Below are 23331 nucleotides of genomic sequence, written 5' to 3'. Positions count from 1 at the left end.
AAAAAACCAAAACAAAACAAAACAAAAAAACAGAAAAAAACACTGGGCTGGACTGGGTAGGGCAAGGCAGGGCAGGGCAGACTCCTCTGCAGCCTTTCTTCCTTTCCTTGACTTTGACTGTTAGCCTGAGTGTGGAGCCACAGGAGGGTTTGAACAGAGGAGAGAGGAACGTGATCTGACTCAGTCATTCATTCATAGGCTCCCTCCAGCTTCTCCTGGGAAAGAGAAGGGGGTGGGAGGGGAAGCTAGGAGACAGTTTGGGAACTGCTGCAATGGCCGGAGGGAAGGTGAGGCGAGGGTAGAAAGAACCTGGGTGGTGCAGTGGGGCAGGGGGAAGTGGGTGGGTTCTGTGTATTCTTTCAAGACGGAATGACAGAATTTCCTGAAGAACTGGATGGGGTTGTGAAGAAAAAGAGGCGTTAAGGATGACCGCAGGGACTGTAGCCTCAGCACCTGCAAGGCTGGAGGTGCACGAATTGAAGAGGGATGACTGTGGAATGGGATGACCATGCTTGGGGGGAAGATCGGGAACTCTGTTTTGGATATTTATTATTATTATTATTTGAGATGGAGTTTCACTGTTGTTGCCCAGGCTGGAGTGCAGTGGTGCGATCTCAGCTCACCGCAACCTCCGCCTCCCAGGTTCAAGCGATTCTCCTGCCTCAGCCTCTCCAGTAGCTGGGATTACAGGCATGTGCCACTAAGCCCGGCTAATTTTGTATTTTTAGTAGAGACAGGGTTGTTGGCCCGGCTGGTCTGGAACTCCTGAGCTCAGGTGATCCTCCCACTTTGCCCTCCCAAAGTGCTAAGATTACAGGTGTGAGCCACCACGCCTGGCCGGATATCTATTTTTTTATTTTAATTTTAATTTTTTTTTAGGCAGAGTCTTGCTCTGTCACCCAGGCTGGAGTACAGTGGTGCGATCTCAGCTCACTGCAGCCTCTGCCGCCCAAGTTCCAGCCATTCCCCTACCTCAGCCTCCTGGGTAGCTGGGATAACAGATGCACATCACCACGCCTGTCTAATTTTTGTATTTTTAGTAGAGATGGGGTTTTGCCATATTGGCCAGGCTGGTCTCTAACTCCTGACCTTGTGATCTGCCTGCCTCAGCCTCCCAAAGTGCTGGGATTACAGGCATGAGCCACTGCCCCCGGCCATTTATTTTTAATGTAAATTTTTTTTGTAGATATGGGATCTTGTTATGTTACCCAGTCTGGCCTCAAACTTCTGGGCTCGAGCACTCTTCCAGCCTTGACTCCCCAAAGTGCTGGGATTACATGAGTAAGCCACCAGTGCCTAGCTGAATATTTAAATTTAAGATGCTACCTGATGCAGTGGCTCGCACCTTTGTTCAAATGTCTGCCTTCTCCATGAAGCCTACCTGAGAACTTTATTTGCATTCCAGCCGATGCTTGATGTTTTCTTCAAATACTCATCACCTTGGAATATACAATACTACCTATTTTTTCCTTTTTTTTTTTTGAGACGGAATCTTACTCTGTCACCCACCTGAGGTCGGGAGTTCAAGACCAGCCTGACCTACATGGAGAAATCCCGTCTCTACTACAAATACAAAATTAGCTGGGTGTGGTGGCACACGCCTGTAATCCCAGCTACTCCGGAGGCTGAGGCAGGAAAATCGCTTGAACCTGGGAGGTGGAGGTTGCAGTGAGCCAAGATCGCGCCATTGCACTCCAGCCTGGGCAACAAGAGCAAAACTCCGTCTCAAAAAAAAAAAAAAAAAAAAATTTGTGTGTTGGCTGTGCGCGGTAACTCAGGCCTGTAATTCCAGCACTTTGGGAGGCTGAGGCTGGAGGATCGCTTGAGCTCAAGAGTTCAAGACCAACCTGGCCAACATGGTGAAACTCTGTCTCTACCAAAAAAATACAAAAATTAGCCGGGCGTGGTGGAGCATGCCTGTGTTCCCAGCTACTCGGGAGGCTGAGGCAGGAGAATTGCTTGAACCCGGGAGGCGGAGGTTGCAGTAAGCCGAGATCGCGCCACTGCACTCCAGTCTGGGGGACAGAGCAAGACTCCGTCTCAAAAAATAATAAAAATAAAAATAGATTTGTGTGCATGTGGCTCCCTTCACTAGAAGGTAGTTTTATGAAGGTCGGGATTTTTTTCTGTTTTTAGTGCCTGCGTAAAACATAGTCTGGTACAAGTAGGTGTTCGATAAATATTTGTTGAATTTGTGTCGCTGAATGGGAACCCGGTGCAGCGCATTCCAAGCCTGAGCTAGTTCAGGTCCGATGGCGGGGCCTACCCTTATGAATCATTCAATACTCTGGCCCCGCCCACACGCGAACGACGCGCGCGTTCTCGCGGGAGAGGGGGCGTGGCTCGCACCCGCGCTGAGTCGGGGGGCGGGGAAGGGGGACTCTGCGCAGGCGCCAAGCTCCCAAGCGCGGCCTTGGTGCCTTTTCAGGTTTGGCAGGCGGGCGCGCGCGGGAGGGCGGCAACCTCGGCGCTGTGCGCAGGCGCGGCGGGCAATGCGCAAGCGCGGGCGGAGGGCGGGCTGAAGCGGCTGAAGCGGCGGCGGCGGCGGCGGCGGCGGCGGCTCGGGCAGAGGGGCGGGAGCTGAGGCGGGAGCGGACCGGCTGGTGGGCGAGCGAGAGGCAGCGGAATGGTGGACTACCACGCGGCGAACCAGTCGTACCAGTACGGCCCCAGCAGCGCGGGCAATGGCGCTGGCGGCGGGGGCAGCATGGGCGACTACATGGCCCAGGAGGACGACTGGGACCGGGACCTGCTGCTGGACCCGGCCTGGGAGAAGCAGCAGCGCAAGGTGCGCGGGCCGGACGGGCTGGAGGGGCTTTTCCAAGGGGGCCCGGGGAGGGGTAGGAGGTCCTGAAAGGTAACTGGAGCGTCTGTGATGGGAACGGGGGAGTCCCGAGAAGGAATAGGCGGGTCCAGGAAGGGAATTGGAGTCCTGAGAAGGAATCGCCGAGCTCGAGGAAGGAATTGGGAATCTGAAAAGAGAATTAAAGAGAATTGGCGTCCGGGTGGGGAATATGGGAGTTAAAAAAGAAAAGGAATCAGGAAGCCCGACGAAGGATTTGGAGGGTCTGAGCGTGCCATTAGGGGAAACCGAGGAGATGACTGGGCAGGTTGAAATGGAACTGGGATCCTTGAAGGGTCCGAGCATGGGTTGGAGGTGCTGGGAGGAGAATCAGGGGAGGCTAGGAAGGGAATTTCTGGGTCTGGGAAGTGTGAGGAGGAGCTCGAGTGTGGAGGGGTTGGTTATTTTGGAGAGCAGAAAGATCTGAAGGAGACTGGAATTGGGGGAGCCTCAGGTTGGGGGAGTTCTAAAGGGGATGAAGAATCAAGTGTGAGGATGGAATGGAGATTGTGGGGTCTGAAGACGGGTGGGAGGACTAGGGAGGCTGGGAAGGTGAAAACGGGGGCTAAGGGTAGAACTGGGCATGAAAAGACGTGGGCTTATTAGGGTGTGAGGAAGGTAGAGGTGCCAGGACGGGGTCTGAGGAGGGTGGGGTGCGGAAGGAAGAAGTTAAGGGGCCCGTGAATGAGACGTTTTTGAAGGGGGTGAGATTTATTTGGGGTGCTCTGTTCCAAAGGGAAGAGAAAATTGAGAGATAGGAAGAGTAAGAGGAATTGATGAGGGATGGAGAAGCCAAAGTGGGGGGTATACAGAGAGTGTTTGGGGATAATTTGGGGAGGGGTTTCTGAAGAATTGATGGGAAGCTGAAAAGCTAAAGCGTTAGAGAGAGTGAGGAAGTGTAGAGGGAGAAGGTGAGATGGATGGGAGGGAGTGTGAGCTGGAACGGTGGATAATGGGAGGGAGGTTCGTTTAGGAAAATGAAAGTCTCATTAGAAAGGGAATGAGTAATGGATAGACTGAGAAAGGAATGTGGGGAGGGGGCGCTGGCTCCTGGAGGTGCAGTCCCGGGACTGGAGAGCGTGTGTGTCGTGCAGGGAGAATAAGGAGTTTGGGGAGGAAGCGGTGAGAGTGTCCAGAAAGAATTGTGTCTTTTTCGGAAGAAAGCGCAGGCAGGTGAAGGGATCCTGAAGCAGAGACTGTTTTCAGGTGGCACTGTTTTGGGGGAGGGGGGGGAGCAACCCGGGAGGGCCCCAGAGCAGGGAAAAGGTGATGAGAAGTGGAGTGGGATCCCCGAGCGAGGTGTCAGTGTCTGTGTGTGTGGGGGGTAATCCAGTGTGGTTGAGGGGGGAGCTCTGAGTGTGCAGAAAGAGCTAAAGGAAGGAGCGTGGTGAGTGGGTGTGTGGGGGGAAGGGGTTGTTCAGAAGTTTTGTGTGTGAAATGGGTGGGAGGTACTTGAAGTTGGAAGCATTTCGTGGGATCTGGAGATCTGGATTTTCTTTCCAGATTTGTTACTGATTAGCTCTGTGGCCTTGGACAAGACCCTTGAACTCTCCTCCATGCAGTTTTGTTATCTGCAAAATGCGAAGGGATCCGAGGGGTCCCTGCGATGATTCTGTTAATAAAGAGGGATGTGTGTAGAGGTGGGACTTTGGACAGGGCTCTGAAGGTTTGGGAGAGTGGGTTTGGTGGAGATTTTTCAGGAACAGACTACAGGGCTTTGAGTGGTGAGCTGGCAGAGTGGGGAGTGACTGGAAGCTTCTCGAGGCCGTGAGTTGGTGGCCAGGAGCTCGGCACAGGCAGCCTAGCCCAGGCTGGAGGGGAAAGGGTGGGAAGGGTGGAAGGAGCAACTGTTCCAAGGCAGCCTGAGGTGGGGCCAGGCATAACCTTGGGTCCATTACCAGCGTTGCTTGAATTTCCTCATCCGTAGTAACGGAGGGGGGTGTCAGTGGCTTGGTGGGAGTGGTGTCCTTATCCGTGGCCCCACCTACCGCAGAGTGGACATGTTGTGATAGTTGGCATAAACTCGCTTTTTGAGGGGAAGGCGAGATCTGTTCTGGAGTCTCAACAATAATTTATTGCCTGAGGCAGTGCCAGGTTGGAAAAGGTTAAGAGTTGCCAAGAGACCTGGAAAGTTGGGAGGGAGCAGGGTCTACAGTGGTGGTTTTGAGAACGTCTGGGCTTTGTCTTCTGCAGCTGAAGGTGCTGGAGAAAATGAACCCCTCACCCTTTTTTCTCAGGTGATAGGGGTGGGAGACCTTCCTTTTCTCTCCCTTCCTGTCTTCTGCCACTCCGCAAGTGACTCCTTTTGTGAGCCGCTTCCACTCCCTCCCAAGAGTTAGGGTGTGGACTTTGTTCGTGGTTATAGTGTCCCTTGCTCACAGGGTGAGGCTGGGGCACCATTCAGGCCCTGGGCGGAAACCAGGACTCCCCGGAACCTCCAAGCCTTGCTGCCATGTGTCATTCTCTTACCTCCCAGCTTCCTTCCTCCGGGGCTGGGCAGGGTTGAGGGAAGAGGGTGGCTCACAGCGTCCCCTAATACTATCTGCTTTTGTGTCTCAACCAGGGCCAGATTCTAGTAACTCCTGCTTTACACCTCCTCCAGCAAATATTTGCCCTTAGCTGCTCTGTGGGGGAAACTACTGCTTCACCTCTGTGCCCTTTCCAGTTGGGTAGGGATCCTTTATGAAATGGGGCAAGGAGTAATGGAAAGGAGTACCCCAATCTGTGTGGCTCTCTACCTTCCTGCTAAGAAACATCCCGCACTCCCAGGCTAGCGGGGTTTTTTTTTTTTTTTTTGGAGATGGAGTTTTGCTCTTGTTGCCCAGGCATGATCTTGGCTCACAGCAACCTCTGCCTCCCAGGTTCAAGCGATTCTCCTGCCTCAGTCTCCCGAGTAGCTGGGATTGCAGGCATGAGCCACTGCACCTGGACTGGCTGGGTTTTTTCTATGTTGCAGTGTTGCTTTACTGAATGACAGATTGCCCTTCTTGCCTCTCCAAGGCTGAACCACTGGGCACAGGAGGAGTGACGGTCCTGGGAGTTCTGTACATGCATACTCCAAAAAAATATGTATCCGGAACAGCTGTAGGCCCTCAAAGTGGGTAGAATGGAATTCTTCTAGGAATTAAGCAAGAGTTGGCCCAAATCAGAGGGGACGTGTGTCTCACTTCTGCTTGGAAGCCCTTTGCTCTGACTTCTAGGGACCCCGTAACCCATAAGTAGGTCATGCAACAGTTTTTACACGAAAGGGCCGTGAACGTGCTCCTGGCAGGATGGAGAAGTGTTGTTCTGGTCTTTGAGCAAATTTTTCCTTTTTTTTTTTTTTTTTGAGACGGAGTCTTGCTCTGTGGCCCAGGCTGGAGTGCAGTGGCCGGATCTCAGCTCACTACAAGCTCCGCCTCCCGGGTTTATGCCATTCTCCTGCCTCAGCCTCCCGAGTAGCTGGGACTACAGGCGCCGCCACCTCGCCCGGCTAGTTTTTTGTGTTTTTAGTAGAGACGGGATTTCACCGCGTTAGCCAGGATGGTCTCGATCTCCTGACCTTGTGATCCGCCCGTCTCGGCCTCCCAAAGTGCTGGGATTACAGGCTTGAGCCACCGCACCCGGCCTTGTTTTTCTTAAAGTAGATATTTTTTTTTTTCTTTTTAAAGGCTGATAATGGAGGCCCCCAAGTAGCCATCTGTTATTTTGTTCCATTACTCTAATTGCTTGCCTCTTAGGATCTGGCTAAGACTAACAGTTTTCAAAATTGAATAACACACTTATCAAGAAAAAAAAAAAAAGGAACCAAACTTAAACTCAACTGTTATCTAGAAAAAAGACTGTGTAAATATGTGTGAGAGGCAAGTATACTCTGTTTGTCCTCTTGTAAGAGGGGTAGGGGAAGCCACTCAGCTGCTAGCACTCTGTTCTCTCCCCTCATCCTCTCCAGAATGTATTTTAGAACTTGACTCTTCTAATGACTGAAGAAAAGGTGGGGTATGGGAAGATGGCCTGGGACTGCAGGGTCACTCACACTCACCTGGCTAAGAGTTGAGATCTGGCTGGTGCCCTGGAGTGGTGCCTGCCACTCACCTAATCCTAGGCAGTTCAGGGTGTGGGCCCAGGATTGCCCTCTGCCTTTTGAAACACCCTTGCTGGTTCTGGCTTCTGAGGCCAACAGGGAGGCTACTTTGGCGGCAGGGAGCTGACTCACCCTCCAGTTGGAACTGGTGCTAAAAGCTTCCATTTAATGGCAGCTGACTGCTTGGACCCAAGTGGGCTGCCTTGTGGGGGAGGTGTTGGAGGAGGCAGGGTGGTGTGTGAATATCCAGGTAGTGCTGGTGCTATTAAGCTCTGACACAGTCAGGGAGGTCAGTTAAAATGGAGTCTTATGGCCGGGCACCGTGGCTCACGCCTGTAATCCCAGCACTTTGGGAGGCTGAGGTGGGCATGGGCAGATCACCTGAGGTCAGGAATTCAAGACCAGCCTGGCCAACATGGTGAAACCCCGTCTCTACCAGAAATACAAAAATTAACTGGGCAAGGTGGCAGACGCCTGTAGTCCCAGCTACTCAGAAGGCTGAGGCAGGAGAATCGCTTGAACCTGGGAGGCAGAGGTTGCAGTGAGCCAAGATTGCGCTACTGCACTCTAGCCTGGGTGACAGAGCAAGCCTCCATCTCAAAAAAAAAAAAAAAAAGTGGTCGTGTACTCTCAAAACGTCTTTTTAATCAGATGACAGAGGGGAGCAGGGACAAGTTTAAGTCTAAGCCTCTGGGGTGGGGAGTTCTGCCGTTTCAGCATATGCTTCAGTCATGGCAGACTTTGGCCAGACAGCGCCCTTTTTCAGAGTGAACTGAGTGTGTAGCACAAGTTATCTGCCAGTGCTATTTAGCAGATAGAATAGAGCCAAAAAAGAATTGATTTGGGAAGACCCAAGGAATTTGAAACTGTTGAGATGAACACTTTCAGCTTTTGCTACACTGATTTATGTTGTGCTGGGAATTGTACAAGCCTTTAACCAGATCTTAGGGTTGTTCTTTTAAAAAAGAATGATTTCCTTGCTGCTGCTTTTACTTTTTTGAAAGGCAGAAGGGAAGGGCAAATATAATTAGTGAACAGCTGTTTGCTCTAGTATCACTTGCTCATTCAGGTTTTCTGAATAGCTGAAATATCAACATGTTTATCTCTTCCCTGGCCTTAGTATATCCTAGAGCAGTATTTCTCCCGGCTCTATCTTTATTCCTTCATTTAGTCAACTCCGTGTTCTCATCATTCACATTTTGTTCCCTTCCCTCTGTTTCCTTCCTTTGCCTTCATTTATGTATTTAGTTTACAGAATAACAAAAGCACTCGTGTTACCTTTAAACAAGGTAAAACGTAAACAGTTTTTTCCTCCTTTTCTTTTTTCATGGAAATAAGAGGCAAGTGATAGCAAGTGGGTAATTCAATGGCAGTGGTAACTGAAGCACTGACCTGTTACAAGAGAGACGGAAGCTTCTACTTGAGCAGATACAAATACTGTCATCCGTGGAGATTTGAAAGAAGTCTTTCTATCACTGGGTAGTTTGAGAGCTCATTAGTCTTCTTTAGGATGGGTTTAAACTTGGAAACATCAAAGCAAGTTACAAGGAAACTTAGTTTTACAGTGTTGGCAGGGTAGGCGCCAGAATTTGTTATAAAGTATCTGAAAGTGGCACAAGTATCACTTAACTTTTCTTCAAGAAGGTCTATGAGTTACATTTTAGTCAGTATCCCAGGTATCAAGGAGTGTAACTTTCAGTGAATCAAAGAGAGACAGAATCATTTTAAATTCCAGCCTCTGTTTAAAGAAGGATCTTATGAAGGGGAGAAATTAACCACCTGACCCAGAGAAGGATCCCGCCTCCTCCAGAAAGTGAAATTGGCCGGGTGCGGTGGCTCACACCTGTAATCCCAGCACTTTGAGAGGTCAAGGTGGGTGGATCACATGAGGTCAGGAATTCAAGACCAGCCTGGCCAACATGGTGAAACCCCGTCTCTACTAAAATACAAAATTAGCCCGGCATGGTGGTGCACCCCTGTAATCCCAGCTACTCAGGAGGCTGAAGCAGGATAATCACTTAAACCCGGAAGGCGGAGGTTGCAGTGAGCTGAGATTGCGCCACTACACTCCAGCCTGGACGACAGAGTGAGACTCCATCTCAAAAAAAAAAAAAAAAAAAAAAAAAGGAAAAAGAAAAGGAGTGAAATCTTTGCATATATTTAACTGGCAAGAGCATCCTTACATCAGTGCTTGGGAATTTTTATCCAAGTAGCGGTCTCCCCACAATTATAAAAATCCCCGAGACATTTGTCTTGGTGTTGTGCCTTTTTTGGTTGTGTTTTTTCACGTCCCTCCCCTCCCCATTCTCCATAAACAACAGAGGCATTAACTTGAAATGTCCATGGAAAGTCTTAGAAGCTGATTGGTGTAACTTGCTTGCCTTCCCTTTAGTTTGAACAGCGTTTACTCTGGAAGAGGTCAGTGGCCTTTTTCGTGGTTGTGATTTATGCAAGGTTATCTGAAGGCGAGTGGAGTGAGTTTACGTGGGATTTGCTGTTTGCCACCTGTTGTTGTGCTGGCTCCTGCCTTCCTGGGATGAGTTCCATTCTCTCCCCCTCTCCCAGGGGTGAGGGACCGTCCTGTGGCTCCCCAGCCAGAGTAGTCCCCCTGTGCTTATCCCCTTCCTTCCTAAACTGCAGCCATTTGTGATTTTCCGTAACCACTTTTATAGACGCATAATAATTTCCTTTGAATCAGTTTGCACTTTAAGTTTTAAAAGGAAGACTGACAAGAGTATGGCAACTGGAAAACCCAGCTTCCCTGGCCATAAATATAATAGAAGGAAACTGCAAAAATAAACACATTGAAAACAAAACAGTGTTGTTTCCAGGTGGTTACTAAAGGCCCGAGGCCTGAGGCCTGCTCCCTTTGTTAGAAAGGGATTGGCAAGTGTTGGTGAGGTGTTAAAGACCCGCCAGCACCAAGCAGAGACTTTCTCTTTGAAGTCATCAGGTTTATAAGAGAATCAAAGGAAATACCTTTCTTAATGTGATTCAAGGTTTAGGGTAAGGTGTAGATAATCCTTAAAATTTTCCATGTGTGCATGTCACACTTACAAAAAAAAAAACCTTGATCTCCTCTGGTCGAGGAGGGCAGAGCAGCGCCTTGTCCAGGAACACACAGCCCCTGTTGGCTGGGTGTGTCATCCCACCATACTAGACTGGAACATATGGCTCATGATTGGATGATGCTTGATTCATCTTCAGTGTCAAGTGTTAGTGCTTTTGGGGTTTTGTAAGAAACCAGGACACATTGAAAATATAGTCATTTCTCAGTATCTGTGGGGGATTGGTTCCAGGAACCCCCTTATATACCAAAATCCACAGATGCTCAAGTTCCTTATGTAAGATAAAACGATAGTGTTATTTGCATTTTAACTATGCACATCCTCCTGAATACTTTAAATCATCTCTAGATTACTTATAACCTAACGCTAAATGCTACGTAAATGGTTGTTACACTGTACTGTTTAGGGAATAATGACAAAAATATGTACGTGTTCAGTGCAGATGCAACTGTTCGTTTTTTTCTTCCAGAATTTTCGACCCATCGTTGGTTGAATTCATAGATACAGAACCCATGGATACAGAGGGCTAACTATAAGAAATGTGGGTTTATCATTTGTTCCTTAAACAACTTTTTTCTTTCTCTTTCTATCTTTCATTCCTTTTTTTTTGAGACAGGGTGTCAGTCTTTTTACCGAGGCTGGAGTGCAGTGGGACAGTCTTGGCTCACTGCAGCTTTGACCTCTGGGGCTCAAGCCATCCTCCCACCTTAGCCTCCCAAGTAGCTGGGGCTAGAGGCGCACGCCACCATGCCTGACTAATTTTTGTATTTTTGTAGAGATGGGGTTTTGCTATGTTGCCCAGTCTGGTCTCAGCTCCCAAAGTTTTGGGATTACAGGTGTGAGCCACTGTGCCCAGCCAACTTTTTCTTCTTAAGGCTTCAGTTTTCTTCTTAGAGTTGGGCCCCTCCCACGAAGAAAGCACACTGCCACTCCATCGGATTTGAACCCTCCATTCTGAAAGGAAAGCAGTGCTCTCCTGCTGAGTTAACAAGGCTTATTTAAATGTTTTTCTTCCAAATATCAGAGCAGAACAGATTCTTTGTCTTCCAGTGGAACTATCCACATGGGGCAGAAGTAGTTGGAAGCGGCAGTTACTACCCTGCAGAACACAATGAAGTCATCTTGGGAAATATCGTGGATGGTGTTGCAGTGATTGAATGCTGTATAGAACACCAGCAATACAATAGCATTTGTGTCTTCAGCTTCAGGCAGGAATAAAGAAGACTTTGTGGTTTGTTTTATGTTTTTTAAAGTTCCCCCCCAAAAGGTGTGGGGGTGAGTGATGTCTGTCACCAGCTTTCTAGTGGGTTTTTCTTTTCATCTTTTCCCCTCCCTGATGTCTTTTGAGAGTGGGTGGAAGCCACAGTCTAGGTGGATCAGAGGAAGCACAGAAGGCAGGCAGTATACCCCACTTTATGTTCTCCATGTCTAAAGGGAACACATTTGGTGTTTGTTTTGTTTTGATTTTTTAGAGACAAGGTCTCACTGTCACCCAGGCTGGAGTGCAGTGGCCTGATCATAGCTCACTGTAGCCTTGAACTCCTGGGCTCGAGGGATCTTTCAGCCTCAGCCTCCCTAGTAGCTGGGATTACGTGTGCACCACCATGGCCGGCTAATTTTAATTTTTTTTTTTTTTGAGATGGAGTCTTGCTTTGTCACCCAGGCTGGAGTGCAGTGGCACGATCTCAGCTCACTGCAACCTCTGCCTCCCAGGTTCAAGCGATTCTCCTGCCTCAGCTTCCTGAGTAGCTGGGATTACAGGCACACACCACGACGCCCAGCTAATTTTTGTATTTTTAGTAGAGACAGGGTTTCACCATGTTGGCCAGGCTGGTCCCGAGCTCTTGACCTTAAGCAATCCACCCACCTTGGCCCCACAAAGTGCTGGGGTTACAGGCATGAGCCACCGCGTCCAAACTAATTTTTAAATTTTTTGTAGAGACTGGGTTTTACTATGTTGCTCACGCTTTCAATCTGCAAAAAACCGAAGATAAAGAGTTTTAATATCTTACCTCCTGAGTAGTAATGACTGATTCCAGTTCTAAGAATGTCTTAATTATAGCCATCCAGATTGAGGGGACTGCAGGAAGTGAAACAGATGCATTTCTTTTTTCTTTCTTTCTTTTCCTTTTTAAAATACACATTTCATTTTGTGTATTTCACAAAATGAAATTTTTGTGTACTTCACTGGTGGTGAAGGCCAGTTTGAGGTTAGGAGAGGCATTATGGAAGGAAGCTTGCAAAGCTTGCAGGTGATTCAGCATCTGGGCATGCTGGGAAGTTGCCTGGGGTGGGGGGGGACGTCACAATAAGACGACTGTGGGTCTATAACCTGCCTTAGCAAAATGACAGGCCTTCTTTTACCAAGGCCAAGGGCAGTGCTGGAAGCTGACTTCAGTCAGTGTCATCAAGGCCTCCTCCGTTAACAAATTACTATTCTTTTTTTTTTTTTTTTGAGACGGAGTCTCGCTCCCTCACCCAGGCTGGAGTGCGGTGGCCGCGATCTCTACTCACTGCAAGCTCCGCCTCCTGGGTTCACGCCATTCTCCTGCCTCAGCCTCCCGTATAGCTGGGAGTATAGGCACCCGCCACCACGCCCGGCTAATTTTTGTATTTTTAGTAGAGACAGGGTTTCACCGTGTTAGTCAGGATGGTCTCGATCTCCTGACCTCGTGATCCGCCTGTCTCGGCCTCCCAAAGTGCTGTCTCGGCCTCCCAAAGTGCTGGGATTACAGGCGTGAGCCACCACGCCTGGCCAACAAATTACTATTCTATGATCACTCTCCATCTGGGTGTGAGTAAAAGGTATTTAGTTGCTATCACCATGGAAACTGAGTTGCTTACTTACTGTTTTGGGGAGTGCCCTCATACCAGAGGCAGTGCTAGTGGTGGAGTGTTAGGCCCCTGGGCAGAAAAAAAGGTCCTTCCACTTGGTATCACAGGAAAATACCTACATGCACAGCAGCCTTGCCAGGTAGGGAATGAAGGGCCTCTGTCCTCAGGGCAGGAGATGGGCCAGTTGATTTTATTGATGAGGAGTGTGCATTTGTGCATGAGAGAGGGTCAAGAAAAAGGAGAGCACTCCATGAAAGCCGCTGCTGGCTTTGTAGCCTAGAAGAGTGCTTTTTTCTCTAGGAGTTTAGAGTTGGAATCTCAGCTATGTGACTTCTTAATAGTAGGGCAAAATATGCCTGTATCTTTTGCCTACTTCCACAAACACTGATAAATTAAAAAGAACTCTAAAGTTTCCCGCAAATCCCAAGCACAAGTAACTTTTTTTTAAAATCCACATCCTCCCTACTCCAAATCTAACAGCAAATCCTTTTCTCCCTGTCACTCTCTGCTTTTCTTCAAGAAAATACCTTGCCTTAAACTGTTTATTGGATGAAAATATTAAATGTTTTCACAAAGTGCTTCTTTGGCTGTTACTGGTATGCCTTGCATTTGGAAGGGTCAGAGATTTGAAGACTTCTGTGATCTTCCAGTTCTGGCCTATGAAATACGGTCCGTTTCAGAATTCAAAATGTCTGGAAGAGCCAACTTGCCAGGCCGGTTCAAGGGCAATCAGATGAATCGACTCTTCTTACAGGCTGTCTGCGAACCAGTCATGATTCAGATTTTCAAGTCCTGGAAGGTATCCAGACGGTAAACATCACCAGGATTGTGAAGCAGTTACTTTTTTTTTTTGGATCATTTGAGCTACACTGCCAAGACTGTGGTAGGACTTGTCTGTGTAAAACAGAAAGGGCTGTCTCTAGATGTCTTTTTCAAGGATGTTTGCTATAGTCACCCAACACTGTGTCTTGTGGTGGGGTGAGATGAAATACCTAGAGCAGTTAGGGGAGGGCCTTCTTGGCCATATTTTGAACTAATTTTCCCTTTCCATTTGTACCTTTTTTTTTTTTTTTTGAGACAGAGTCTCACTCTGTCACCCAGGCTGGAGTGCAGTGGTGCGATCTTGGCTCATTGCAACCTCCGCATCCTGGGTTCAAGTGATTCTCCTGCCTTAGGCTCCTGAGTGGCTGGGACTACAGGCATGCACCACCACACCCAGCTAGTTTTTGTATTTTTTAGTAGAGATGGGGTTTCACCATGTTGGCCAGGCTGGTTTCAAACTCTTGACCTCGTGATGCTCACCTAGGCCTCCCAAAGTGCTGGGATTACAGGCACGAGCCACTGTGCCCAGCCCCTTTGTAACTTTTGTTAACACTGATGAGGCACAAGCCATGGAATAGAATCGACTCCATTGAGAGCTGTGAGCCAATTGAGAGATGATTGGTTAATAGATTGTGGCTTAAAGCCGTGGCAGGTAAGGGGTGACACTTGACTCCTACCAGCCTTATAGAAACACCTCAGAGATTCACAGGAAACAAACTTTGACCATAGAAACAGAAGACCCACAGCGCACCGAGTTCTCTTAGCAGCTACCTCAGGGTTGAGAAAGTTTTGGGCCTCTTTAATAAACCAGCACAGAGAAGTTCTTGCCAAATACGGCCTGCTCTCGGGCCACAGGGTTAGCTTAGGAGACAGCTTTCTTGCCTAAAAATAAATGCATGTTCCTATCAGACATTCCAAGCATAGTTTAAACATGAGACTTCTGAGCAGCAGCTCAGACTCTGTGGGTTCAATTATGTCAGAGTGTGGGCAGTGAGGGCTTTTGGGGAGCGTGCCCCCCGATTTGGGATTGGTTGTGGCCACCAAGGAAATCAGAAGATCAACTGCAAAACTTCCTCCATCTTATTTCTGTAAGTTTTTTTTTTTTTTTTTTTTTTTTTGAGTTGGAGTCTTGTTCTGTTGTCCAGGCTGGAGTGCAGTGGCATGATCTCGGCTCACTGCAGCCTCTGTCTCCCAGGTTCAAGCTGTTATTTTCCTGCCTCAGCCTTCCAAGTACCTGGTACTACAGGCGTAGCCATCATGTCCAGCTAATTTTTGTATTTTTAATAGAGACGGGGTTTTGCCATGTTGGCCAGGCTGGTCTTGAACTCCTGACCTCAGGTGATCCGTCCACCTCTGCCTCCCAAAGTGCTGGGATTACAGGCATGGGCCACTGCCCCCAGCCTTATTTCTATATGTTCTTGATTTATCACGGGCTGGTGGGGGAGACAGCATGCATATAAATAATGAACAAGGTAATTTCAGATAGGATTGTGTGCTATAAATTAAATAACAGCTAGCATTTTACCTTGTCCTAGACACTATTCTAAGTGCTTCTCATGGATTGACTTGTATAATCTTGTGAGGCAGGTGTTGTTACCCTTACATGCAGAAATGGATCCATGGGCTTTTAAGCCACTTGCCCATGTGACTGTGCAAGGATTTGAATGTAGAAGTTGAGGCTTTCAAGTTTTTTTTTTTTTTTTTTGAGGCGGAGTCTTGCTCTGTCGCCCGGACTGGAGTGCAGTGGCTGGATCTCAGCTCACTGCAAGCTCCACCTCCCGGGTTTACGCCATTCTCCTGCCTCAGCCTCCCGAGTAGCTGAGACTACAGGTGGCCACCACCTCGCCCAGCTAGTTTTTGTATTTTTAGTAGAGACGGGGTTTCACCGTGTTAGCCAGGATGGTCTCGATCTCCTGACCTCGTGATCCGCCCGTCTCGGCCTCCCAAAGTGCTGGGATTACAGGCTTGAGCCACCGTGCCCGGCCAGGGCTTTCAAGTTTATGCTGTTATTTCTACACTACACTGAAGTCTAGTTATTGGGAATGGCTTTGTGAGAGGGTGGTGAGGGGGAGGAGTGTGCAGCGCAGGTACTTTAGATGGAGACGAATGTCTCAAAGAGGTGGCGTTTCAGCTGTTCCTTAACAGATAAGAAAGAGGGAACCAAGAGAGCACCAGAGGAACACGCTTCCAACAGAGGAAACCAGGCGAGGGGGCGCCCGAGGAGCAGAAAGGCCCAAGTGGTCAGAGCAGGGCCTGTGGAAGAGATGAGCACAGCCAGATTGCTTAGAGCTGTGTTGTCAGAAGTGCTGATGAGTCTACATTCAACTTGCGCCTGCAAACTTGGTCCCTCTTAGATGCCAGTAGGTCAGGAACCTCATGCTTCCAGGACTCTGGCACTCCCACCCTTTCCTTCCAGGCCTCCTAGAGAGGCCAAACCAGAACTAACTTCTAAAGTGGAAACTCCAAGATGGCAGAACATGAAGCCAAACAAAAGCTGCAGTTATCTCTGTGATGATTTCGGCAGTCGGCACCTGTGTTTGATTAAAGCGATGGTAATTTTGAATCTGGAGTTTTATGGCACTGTGTGTACTCATAATGGCTTTGTAGTGTGGCTGTCTTAGGGAGCTTAACTTTTACAACACGAACAAGTTCCAGCCCTTTTTGGTCCCATGAAGAGGCCATTTCTACCTGGTGGGATGCCACTTGCTTTACAATGCATCTTTTGTAAAATGTTGAGTCTCCTTCTTTGAAGATGGAAGCCAGGAAGCCTGATTTTTTTTCCTACAATAAATATTGTAGAAGATGGCAGCCTGATTTTTAAACTGGCTTTTCTCCTAGGTCCTTTCCTTCTCTATAAATGCTTCTTTCACTTAGTGTTTCCTCCTTGTTTCCTTTGGTCAGGTGGAGTGAGGGTGGTTCTAGTTCAGAGAAAGAGACAGGCATGCAGGCTGATTCAGTCTGAGGTGCTCAGCTTTCTGTACCTCACTGGAAACCAGTCCAGGAACACTAGGTTTCATCGCACCCACAACTCCCCATTTGAAGGCAGAGCTTGTCAAACGAGTTATGTGGCTTTTACTCAAGGAGGGAGGAGCGGCAACAGAGAGCTCAGGGCTATTGATAGACACTGCTGCCTCTGTACACAGCGCACCCGGCAAGAAGTTACCTTCATGGGTTGTCTAGAGTGAACGTGGGCTGGGATTCTCTCTGCCTTACCACTGACGATTCGACAGCAAAAATCACCCCTGTGGGTAGAGTATAAGGGAGTAAATGAGTGTGGTGGCCTGTGATGGTGCAGCCAGCCCAGCTGCTTCAGCTGGAAAGATGGTGAGGTTTCCATTCTCCTGGCAGCATCCCCATGTGAACTTGTTAAATCTTTTAAGTAGCTGTATAGGAGGGGAGATAAGTGTGTGTGTATGTTTATTCTTATCCCCTTAAATACAAAAACAAAACTTCCCCTTTATAAAATCAGTTCAGGGCGGGAAGAGGTGCATGGCACATGGAAAATGTGTCGGATTAGATTGAGTCCTACCCCACGTTTGGGACACAGCTGTAAGTTTCCATGGTGGGTGGCTTATGCATTTATGCTGAGCTGAACCTGCTCCAAGCTGCTGCAGTATAGGAAAGTCTGTCTTGGAGGGGAAGCTGCCTCTATCACACTGTAAAGACATGGAAGGTCTTTTGAAAGGCTCCAGCAGTCACCACTTGGGTAACAGGATTAGGGGCTGTTGAGCAAAGTGGGTCTGCATTTTTTTTTTGTTTTGTTTTGGAGACAGAGTTTCCCTTTTGTCCAGGAGTGGAGTGCAGTGTCACAATCTCGGCTCACTGGAACCTCCGCCTCCTGAATTCAAGCAATTCTCCTGCTTCAGCCTCCCAAGTAGCTGGGATTACAGGCGCCCGCCACCATGCCCAGCTATTTTCTTTCTTTTTTTTTTTTTTTGAGAGTTTGGCTCTGTCGCCCAGGCTGGAGTGCAGTGGCCAGATCTCAACTCACTGCAAGCTCCGCCTCCCGGGTCTACACCATTCTCCTGCCTCAGCCTCCTGAGTAGCTGGGACTACAGGCACCCGCCACCTCGCCTGGCTAGTTTTTTGTATTTTTTAATAGAGACGGGGTTTCACCGTGTTAGCCAGGATGGTCTCGATCTCCTGACCTCAGGTGATCCACCCGTCTCGGCCTCCCAAAGTGCTGGGATTACAGGCTTGAGCCACCGCACCCGGCCTATTTTCTTGTATTTTTAGTAGAGGCAGGATTTCATCATGTTGGCCAGACTTGTCGCGAACTCCTGACCTCAGGTGATCCACCTGCCTCAGCCTCCCAAAGTGCTGGGATTACAGGCGTGAGCCACCGCGCCTGCTGGCCACATTTTATAGCCAGCCAGCTTCTTGTGTAACTTGAGTTGGGGCTTCTTGGGCCCCAGAGTCCAGCACTCAGGTAGAAATATGACCGCCAGGGCCAGACAGCAGCCCTCGCTGGGCCCCTCTGCAGAGCAGAGCAGAGCTCTGTGCCGAGCCTTTAGGGGTATGAGAGAAACCGGAGACCCGGCCTGTGCTCTCAAGGAGCTCACGGTATAGCTGGGGAGAGAGCAAGGCCACATGAGACCTCAGAAGGACACTAAGCGGCACACCGACAAGCCCACAGCACTCTAGCCGTGTCCTGGGAGAGGAAAGGGGTGAATCAGGGCAGGTGGGGTCAGTCATGGAAACTTTCATAAAGGAGGTGAGTGTGCAGGAGGGGCGGGCCTTTGCCCCCGCTACGGGCAGGTTGCCGGGGGCAAGTATTAGGGGGTCCCGCGTGCAATCAAACATTTCTTAGCTACCTCTTTCGAGTAGCCCTACCAGTTCCTGTCCCCATAAGCATCATCTTCGGGGAGCTGCTTGTTTGAAGGATGAGGTACCACGCTCATCTTGGCCATGTCTTAGAACCTGGGGTTCTGGGTCCATATCCATTCACGCGTCCTGTCACTGTCACAGATATCGTGGGTGGGCCGGACTCTTCCCCCCAGGTGGGAGGGGGTGCCTTCTGAGGCATATGTTTTCAGCCAGCTGATGGCCTCTTCAGAATTAGCACCGGTTTCGACAAAAAGAATGGAGAGAGATTCCCTTCTCATGTCCAAGGGTCTCCCCAAGCCCTGTGTCTCAGCCCCTCAGTGCATGTGTTGCTGCACGCCGCCGCCCAGATGACCACGCACAGCTGGAATGGCAGCCCCTGTATTGAGAAGTGGGATCGGCCGCCAGTCGGCTGGCAGGGCTGGGTTGCCACAGCTCCTCTGTTGCTCTGCAACGCGGGTGGCCTAGGAGTGTGCTGCTTTCAGTTTATTCCTGCCTGCCAAGCTATGCTTCCAGGTGCTATTCTTTTCTTTAAATAACTGCCTTAGTGCTGGCTTGTGGAACTTAGCGTTCCCATCCCAGGAAATACTCCAGTGTTTTTTTTTTTTTTTTTTTTTAAACTCATTCAGATGCTCATAGCCAAATGTTTGACTTAAATACCACAGTGCCCTTGATATTGCCTTCCCCACACCGACAAACCGAGTTGCATCCTGGTCCCACTGTGGGCTAAAGTTAGGGTAGCGGCACTTGCCTCTTTGTGTGGTTTTGGATGTGTTTCTCCCCACTTCAGATAACGCATGACAGCTGTAATATAGCTCAGCTCGTGCAAGTCAAGTAGGGGCAGAAATCAACCAGGAGAACTCAGCCTCCGTCCTGAAGGACTAGACTGTCTGGGATCAGTAGGTTTGCCATAGAAGGATTCAGTGAAGATGGCGAGGGTGGCGACTGTTGCTGGATTGAGCCCCTCCCTGCAGCCTGGGCACCGGAGCACTGCAGTGCCATGAAGGAGGTGGGGGGGGGGGGTGGATATTAGCACAGCTGGTTCCTATTTCTTTTTCCACCTGGTTAGGACTTCCGGGGAGGCCCTGCCCAGCAGTACTTGTGAGATGCTGCCTTCCTCTTTTTTGAAAGGCATAGGTGATAAGGAGGTAGACGTGTTTTGAGAATAGAACCTGGAGCTCATTACTTGTAGTTGGGGCATATATGCTTCACTCCCACTTTGGGAGAGTTTTTTTCTGGGGAAGTTCAGGATCAGAGAGTTTCCTGCATGGTTCCAGGGGCTGGGAGGAGCCGCCTGCTCAGCTGGTGGTTAGCTGATAGCACCCAGCCTACCCACCTAGATAGGAGGCGGCTCAGATGTCACTGGGATTCGCAGTGCCACAGGCTGTCTCTGGGCCCAAGCAGCTAGCTAGCTGCACCCCGGGAGGGGGTGTTGAGAGCACTGAAGCTCCTGTGGGAGAGTGCCTTTGACATCCCCGACTCCCCAGAACCAGGAGGTAGTGAAAGGTGTCGGTGGGAAGAAGGCTGGGCCAGAGCATAGATGGAGGCCGACCTGGGCTCCACACCCAACTCCTCCACCACAGGCTGGCTGTGCGACCCTGGGCAGGTGACAGGGGTTAAGCCTCAGTGTCCTCCTTTGAAAAGGGGCATCATCCTACCCTCAGGATTCTGAGGATTAGACGTGATAGTGCGTAGGAAGCACTGCGGTGCCTGGTACAGTGCAAGTGCTCAATAAATGCAGCTTCTCAAAATGATTTCAATGGCACATGGTCCTGCATCCAGGTGGGGTCTGCTACTTGAGTCTCCTCCTCAAAGGGGCCTGCTGAAATACGAAACTCAGTGGGAAACCAAAACACACCCCCTTCCTCCAGTGCTCCCCAGGAAGCGCCAACTCCTGAGCCCAGCCAGCAGCTTCAAAGAAGCGCCGTCCAACAAGTGGCAGTGGGCACTTGAGCAAGTGACTTAACACAGCCCTCTCCCCAGCCCCTGCATCCATCTGGGCCTCATTGTCTGGGAGGTGGCTTCTTGTTTCAGAGTTACAGGCCCTGAACAATTTTGTGTTGGGATGTGCCATAGACAGTGCCAGGAAGGTTCTTTCATGAGTAATTTAACTTGTTACCAAGTTGGCTATCAGCCAGGGGCTCTTTCCCTGGGTCCCCTTCTTTCCCTGGGTCCCCTTCCCCCCAAAGCAAACTCTAACTCGAGTTAGAAACATCCCACAGCCTGGAGTCAGGCCGCCCTCTCTTCAGTTGGTGTGTGATGTAGAAGCAGGAGGGGCTTCCCACTGATAACCCTAAAAATAACTGCCCAGAAATACTGTCAGATGGGCCAAGAGGTGCGCAGGAGCCTGTGCCCAGCTGCCGACCTGGAACGTGGGACTTTCTAAAGGGTTTGAAGGAGCCCTGCCCCTTCCAGGCCTCTTCCCCACAATGCTTCTCACGGCTGCCGCTCCATCCCCTTTCCTCCTTCCTCCCGTGCCCCCCCTTTCCTGGGGTCACTTCCTGATGCCATTCTTCAACTTCACCCCTGTCCCCCCCAAAAGCAATCAAATCCACAACCTAATAAGGCAAAAGAATGAGGAGAATGTCCGCCTCCCAGCCTCTCCCCTACCAGGGTGCAGGCCCGAAGCAAATTTGGAAAATGTTACAACGGAGTGACAAGCGACAGGGTCTGGGGGTGGGGCGGTGCTGCCCATTGTTGGCCTGGGGCAGGATCCTGAGGGAGGGCCACCCGGTTTGCGCTTTCCAGATCAGGCTGTTGACACCCTTCTAGCACAAAAAAAATGTATGGAAAGTAACTGCCTGAGTCAGCTGCGTCTCCAGTTGTGGGATCCACGTGCCAGGAGAACACGAAGTACAAACACACAGGTCCGCGGTGGGAGCCTGCTCGGAGACACCTCCCCACCGTCACGGCTGGGCCTGTGCAAATTCAAACACTTCTTGCCTCTGAGATGAGCAGTTTTTTTCCCCTTGACTGTGCCAGGGTTAAATTAGCCTGGGCGTTAATTAAAACTTGTCAACACTTAGAGTGGGGCCCCCAGAAATTTGTCACCCCTCCTAGATCATTATCCCAGGCTAATCAACCCTCTCTAAAGCAGTTTCCATTCTTGACTTAGTGGGAGGGAGGAACAAGCCCCTCAGTGCTGGGGAGCCCTGGGGGAGGTAGGGACTGACTGGGCCCAACCCACTTTGTTTTGGAAGGTCCAGCTTAGTAATTAACCTGAATGCTTAGGGGAGGGGGTGAAGAAGAAAGAACTGGGTCTAGGGATGTGCCAGGTCTTTCAAATTGCTAATTATTAGCGAGCATGAGGTCATCCGTAAATATATCTAATTCTTTAGCTTGTAATTAAGGTGCTCATTAAAAGTGCAGGGAAGTCTTGTTTTCCTAAAAGGGGAAAAAAAACAACAACACAAAAAGCCTTTGTTTTGACCTGACAGGATGGCTCAGAACAGGGGGAGAACTCAAGGCACAGGACTAGTTTCCTGCCTTAAAGAGCCTTTACAGGAAATTCACTGCAAACGGTATTGGTGACCCTGCCAAGGAGGCAAACCTAGGGTGATGTCATTGTTCGAAGCTGTCACTGCCAAGCCTCTGACCTTGGGGCAAGGAGAGTTGGTGGGATTAAAAAATGAGTGTGTGTGTGTGTGTGTGTGTGTGTGTGTGTGTGTGTTTAGCAGTCTCCAAAGAGGCAAGTCAACGGAAAAGCCTAGAGGGAGAAAAATCGCAAGGCGGGGGGTCTCAGAAATATTCTTAGCTGGGTTCAACTTTCCTCGTTTTTCTAAGTTTAAAAAATCCTCTCTTACTATTTTTGCTCCTCAAAATGCTGCTGCTTTTTCAGAGACAGCCTTTTTTGAGCCATTCCCTATTTAGTGTTTTGGGTAATTGGCTGTTACAGTATGGAATTTGTGGCCCAAAGGCAGCGTGGTTAGACACTAGGTGCACGGTGCCCCATCGTTATGAAGTGTGGAAACTGAGATGCTGAGCTAGTCTGATGTATCTGTTTCTTCCACCAAAAAAAAAAAAAAAAAAAAAAAATTGGAGAAATACCCAATGCCAGTGACTTGGCATCTCTAAGTCGCTAATCTTCCATGTGCCTCCAGGAACCGTCTGGAGCGTCCCTGAAAAAAGGACAAGCTTTGTATCTTGTCATTTTTCCTCTGGCTGGAAGTCTGAGAGGCATAAACACAGTCTTAAAATGAAAGCAACAAAAATAAACTCAAAGCAGCCCTGCGTGAAGACATTAATGCAAAATATGCAAGCTGGCTTCCTATTTATACGGCAGAAGGCAGTCAGAAGAGCCAGGCCTGGTTAAGGAAGGAGTTATGTCTCTGGAGGTGCCTGTTCCTCAGAATTACAAATAAACCCTGGGCGATTACTCAGATGAGGTTGTAATGCGGTGTCTCATTTCATGCTTTGCACAGTCCAGTTTCTTGATGGAACCAACGGCCTCTGAAATGCTAATGCAGGATCAGGATACAGTTAGAGTGCCCCCCTTCCTGTGCCCCTCCTAACATCCTAACAGCTTTAGAAGGAAGTTTGAAGATTAAACAGGAGAGCCATGTAAGTTTCCTGTGATCCTGGATCCTGTGATTGGTTAATATTCTTTCTTTTCAATCCACTTGACATTTACCCAGATACCATGTTAGGCTTGGAAATACAAGAAAGAAAACCAACCCAGCCCTGTCCTTATAGAAAAGATAGACAATGAAGGGCCGGGCGTGGTGCCTATAATCTCAGCACTTTGGGAGGCTGAGGCGCGCAGATCACGAGGTCAGGAGTTTGAGACCATCCTGACCAACATGGTGAAACCCCGTCTCTACCAAAATACAAAACATTAGCTGGACGTGGTGGTGCGCGCCTATAGTCCCAGCTACTCG

At 49.3% G+C, this 23331-nt stretch overlaps 1 protein-coding gene across 1 annotated transcript in view; it reads left to right on the top strand.

Annotated features, from left to right (window-relative positions):
- The first annotated feature begins 2487 nt into the window (after window positions 1-2487).
- The window catches only part of ACTN4 (actinin alpha 4), an 89090-nt gene continuing 68246 nt past the window's right edge, over window positions 2488-23331 (top strand). The window contains exon 1 of the mRNA XM_023229339.2: window positions 2488-2788. Within this exon, the coding sequence (XP_023085107.1) occupies window positions 2627-2788 (162 nt within the window). The 5' untranslated portion in view covers window positions 2488-2626. The remainder of the gene's footprint in view (window positions 2789-23331) is intronic.

This window comes from Piliocolobus tephrosceles, chromosome 21 (genome assembly GCF_002776525.5).
Source record: "Piliocolobus tephrosceles isolate RC106 chromosome 21, ASM277652v3, whole genome shotgun sequence".
NCBI classification, from domain to species: Eukaryota; Metazoa; Chordata; class Mammalia; order Primates; family Cercopithecidae; genus Piliocolobus; species Piliocolobus tephrosceles.
This window is presented reverse-complemented; position numbering and strand designations above follow the sequence as displayed.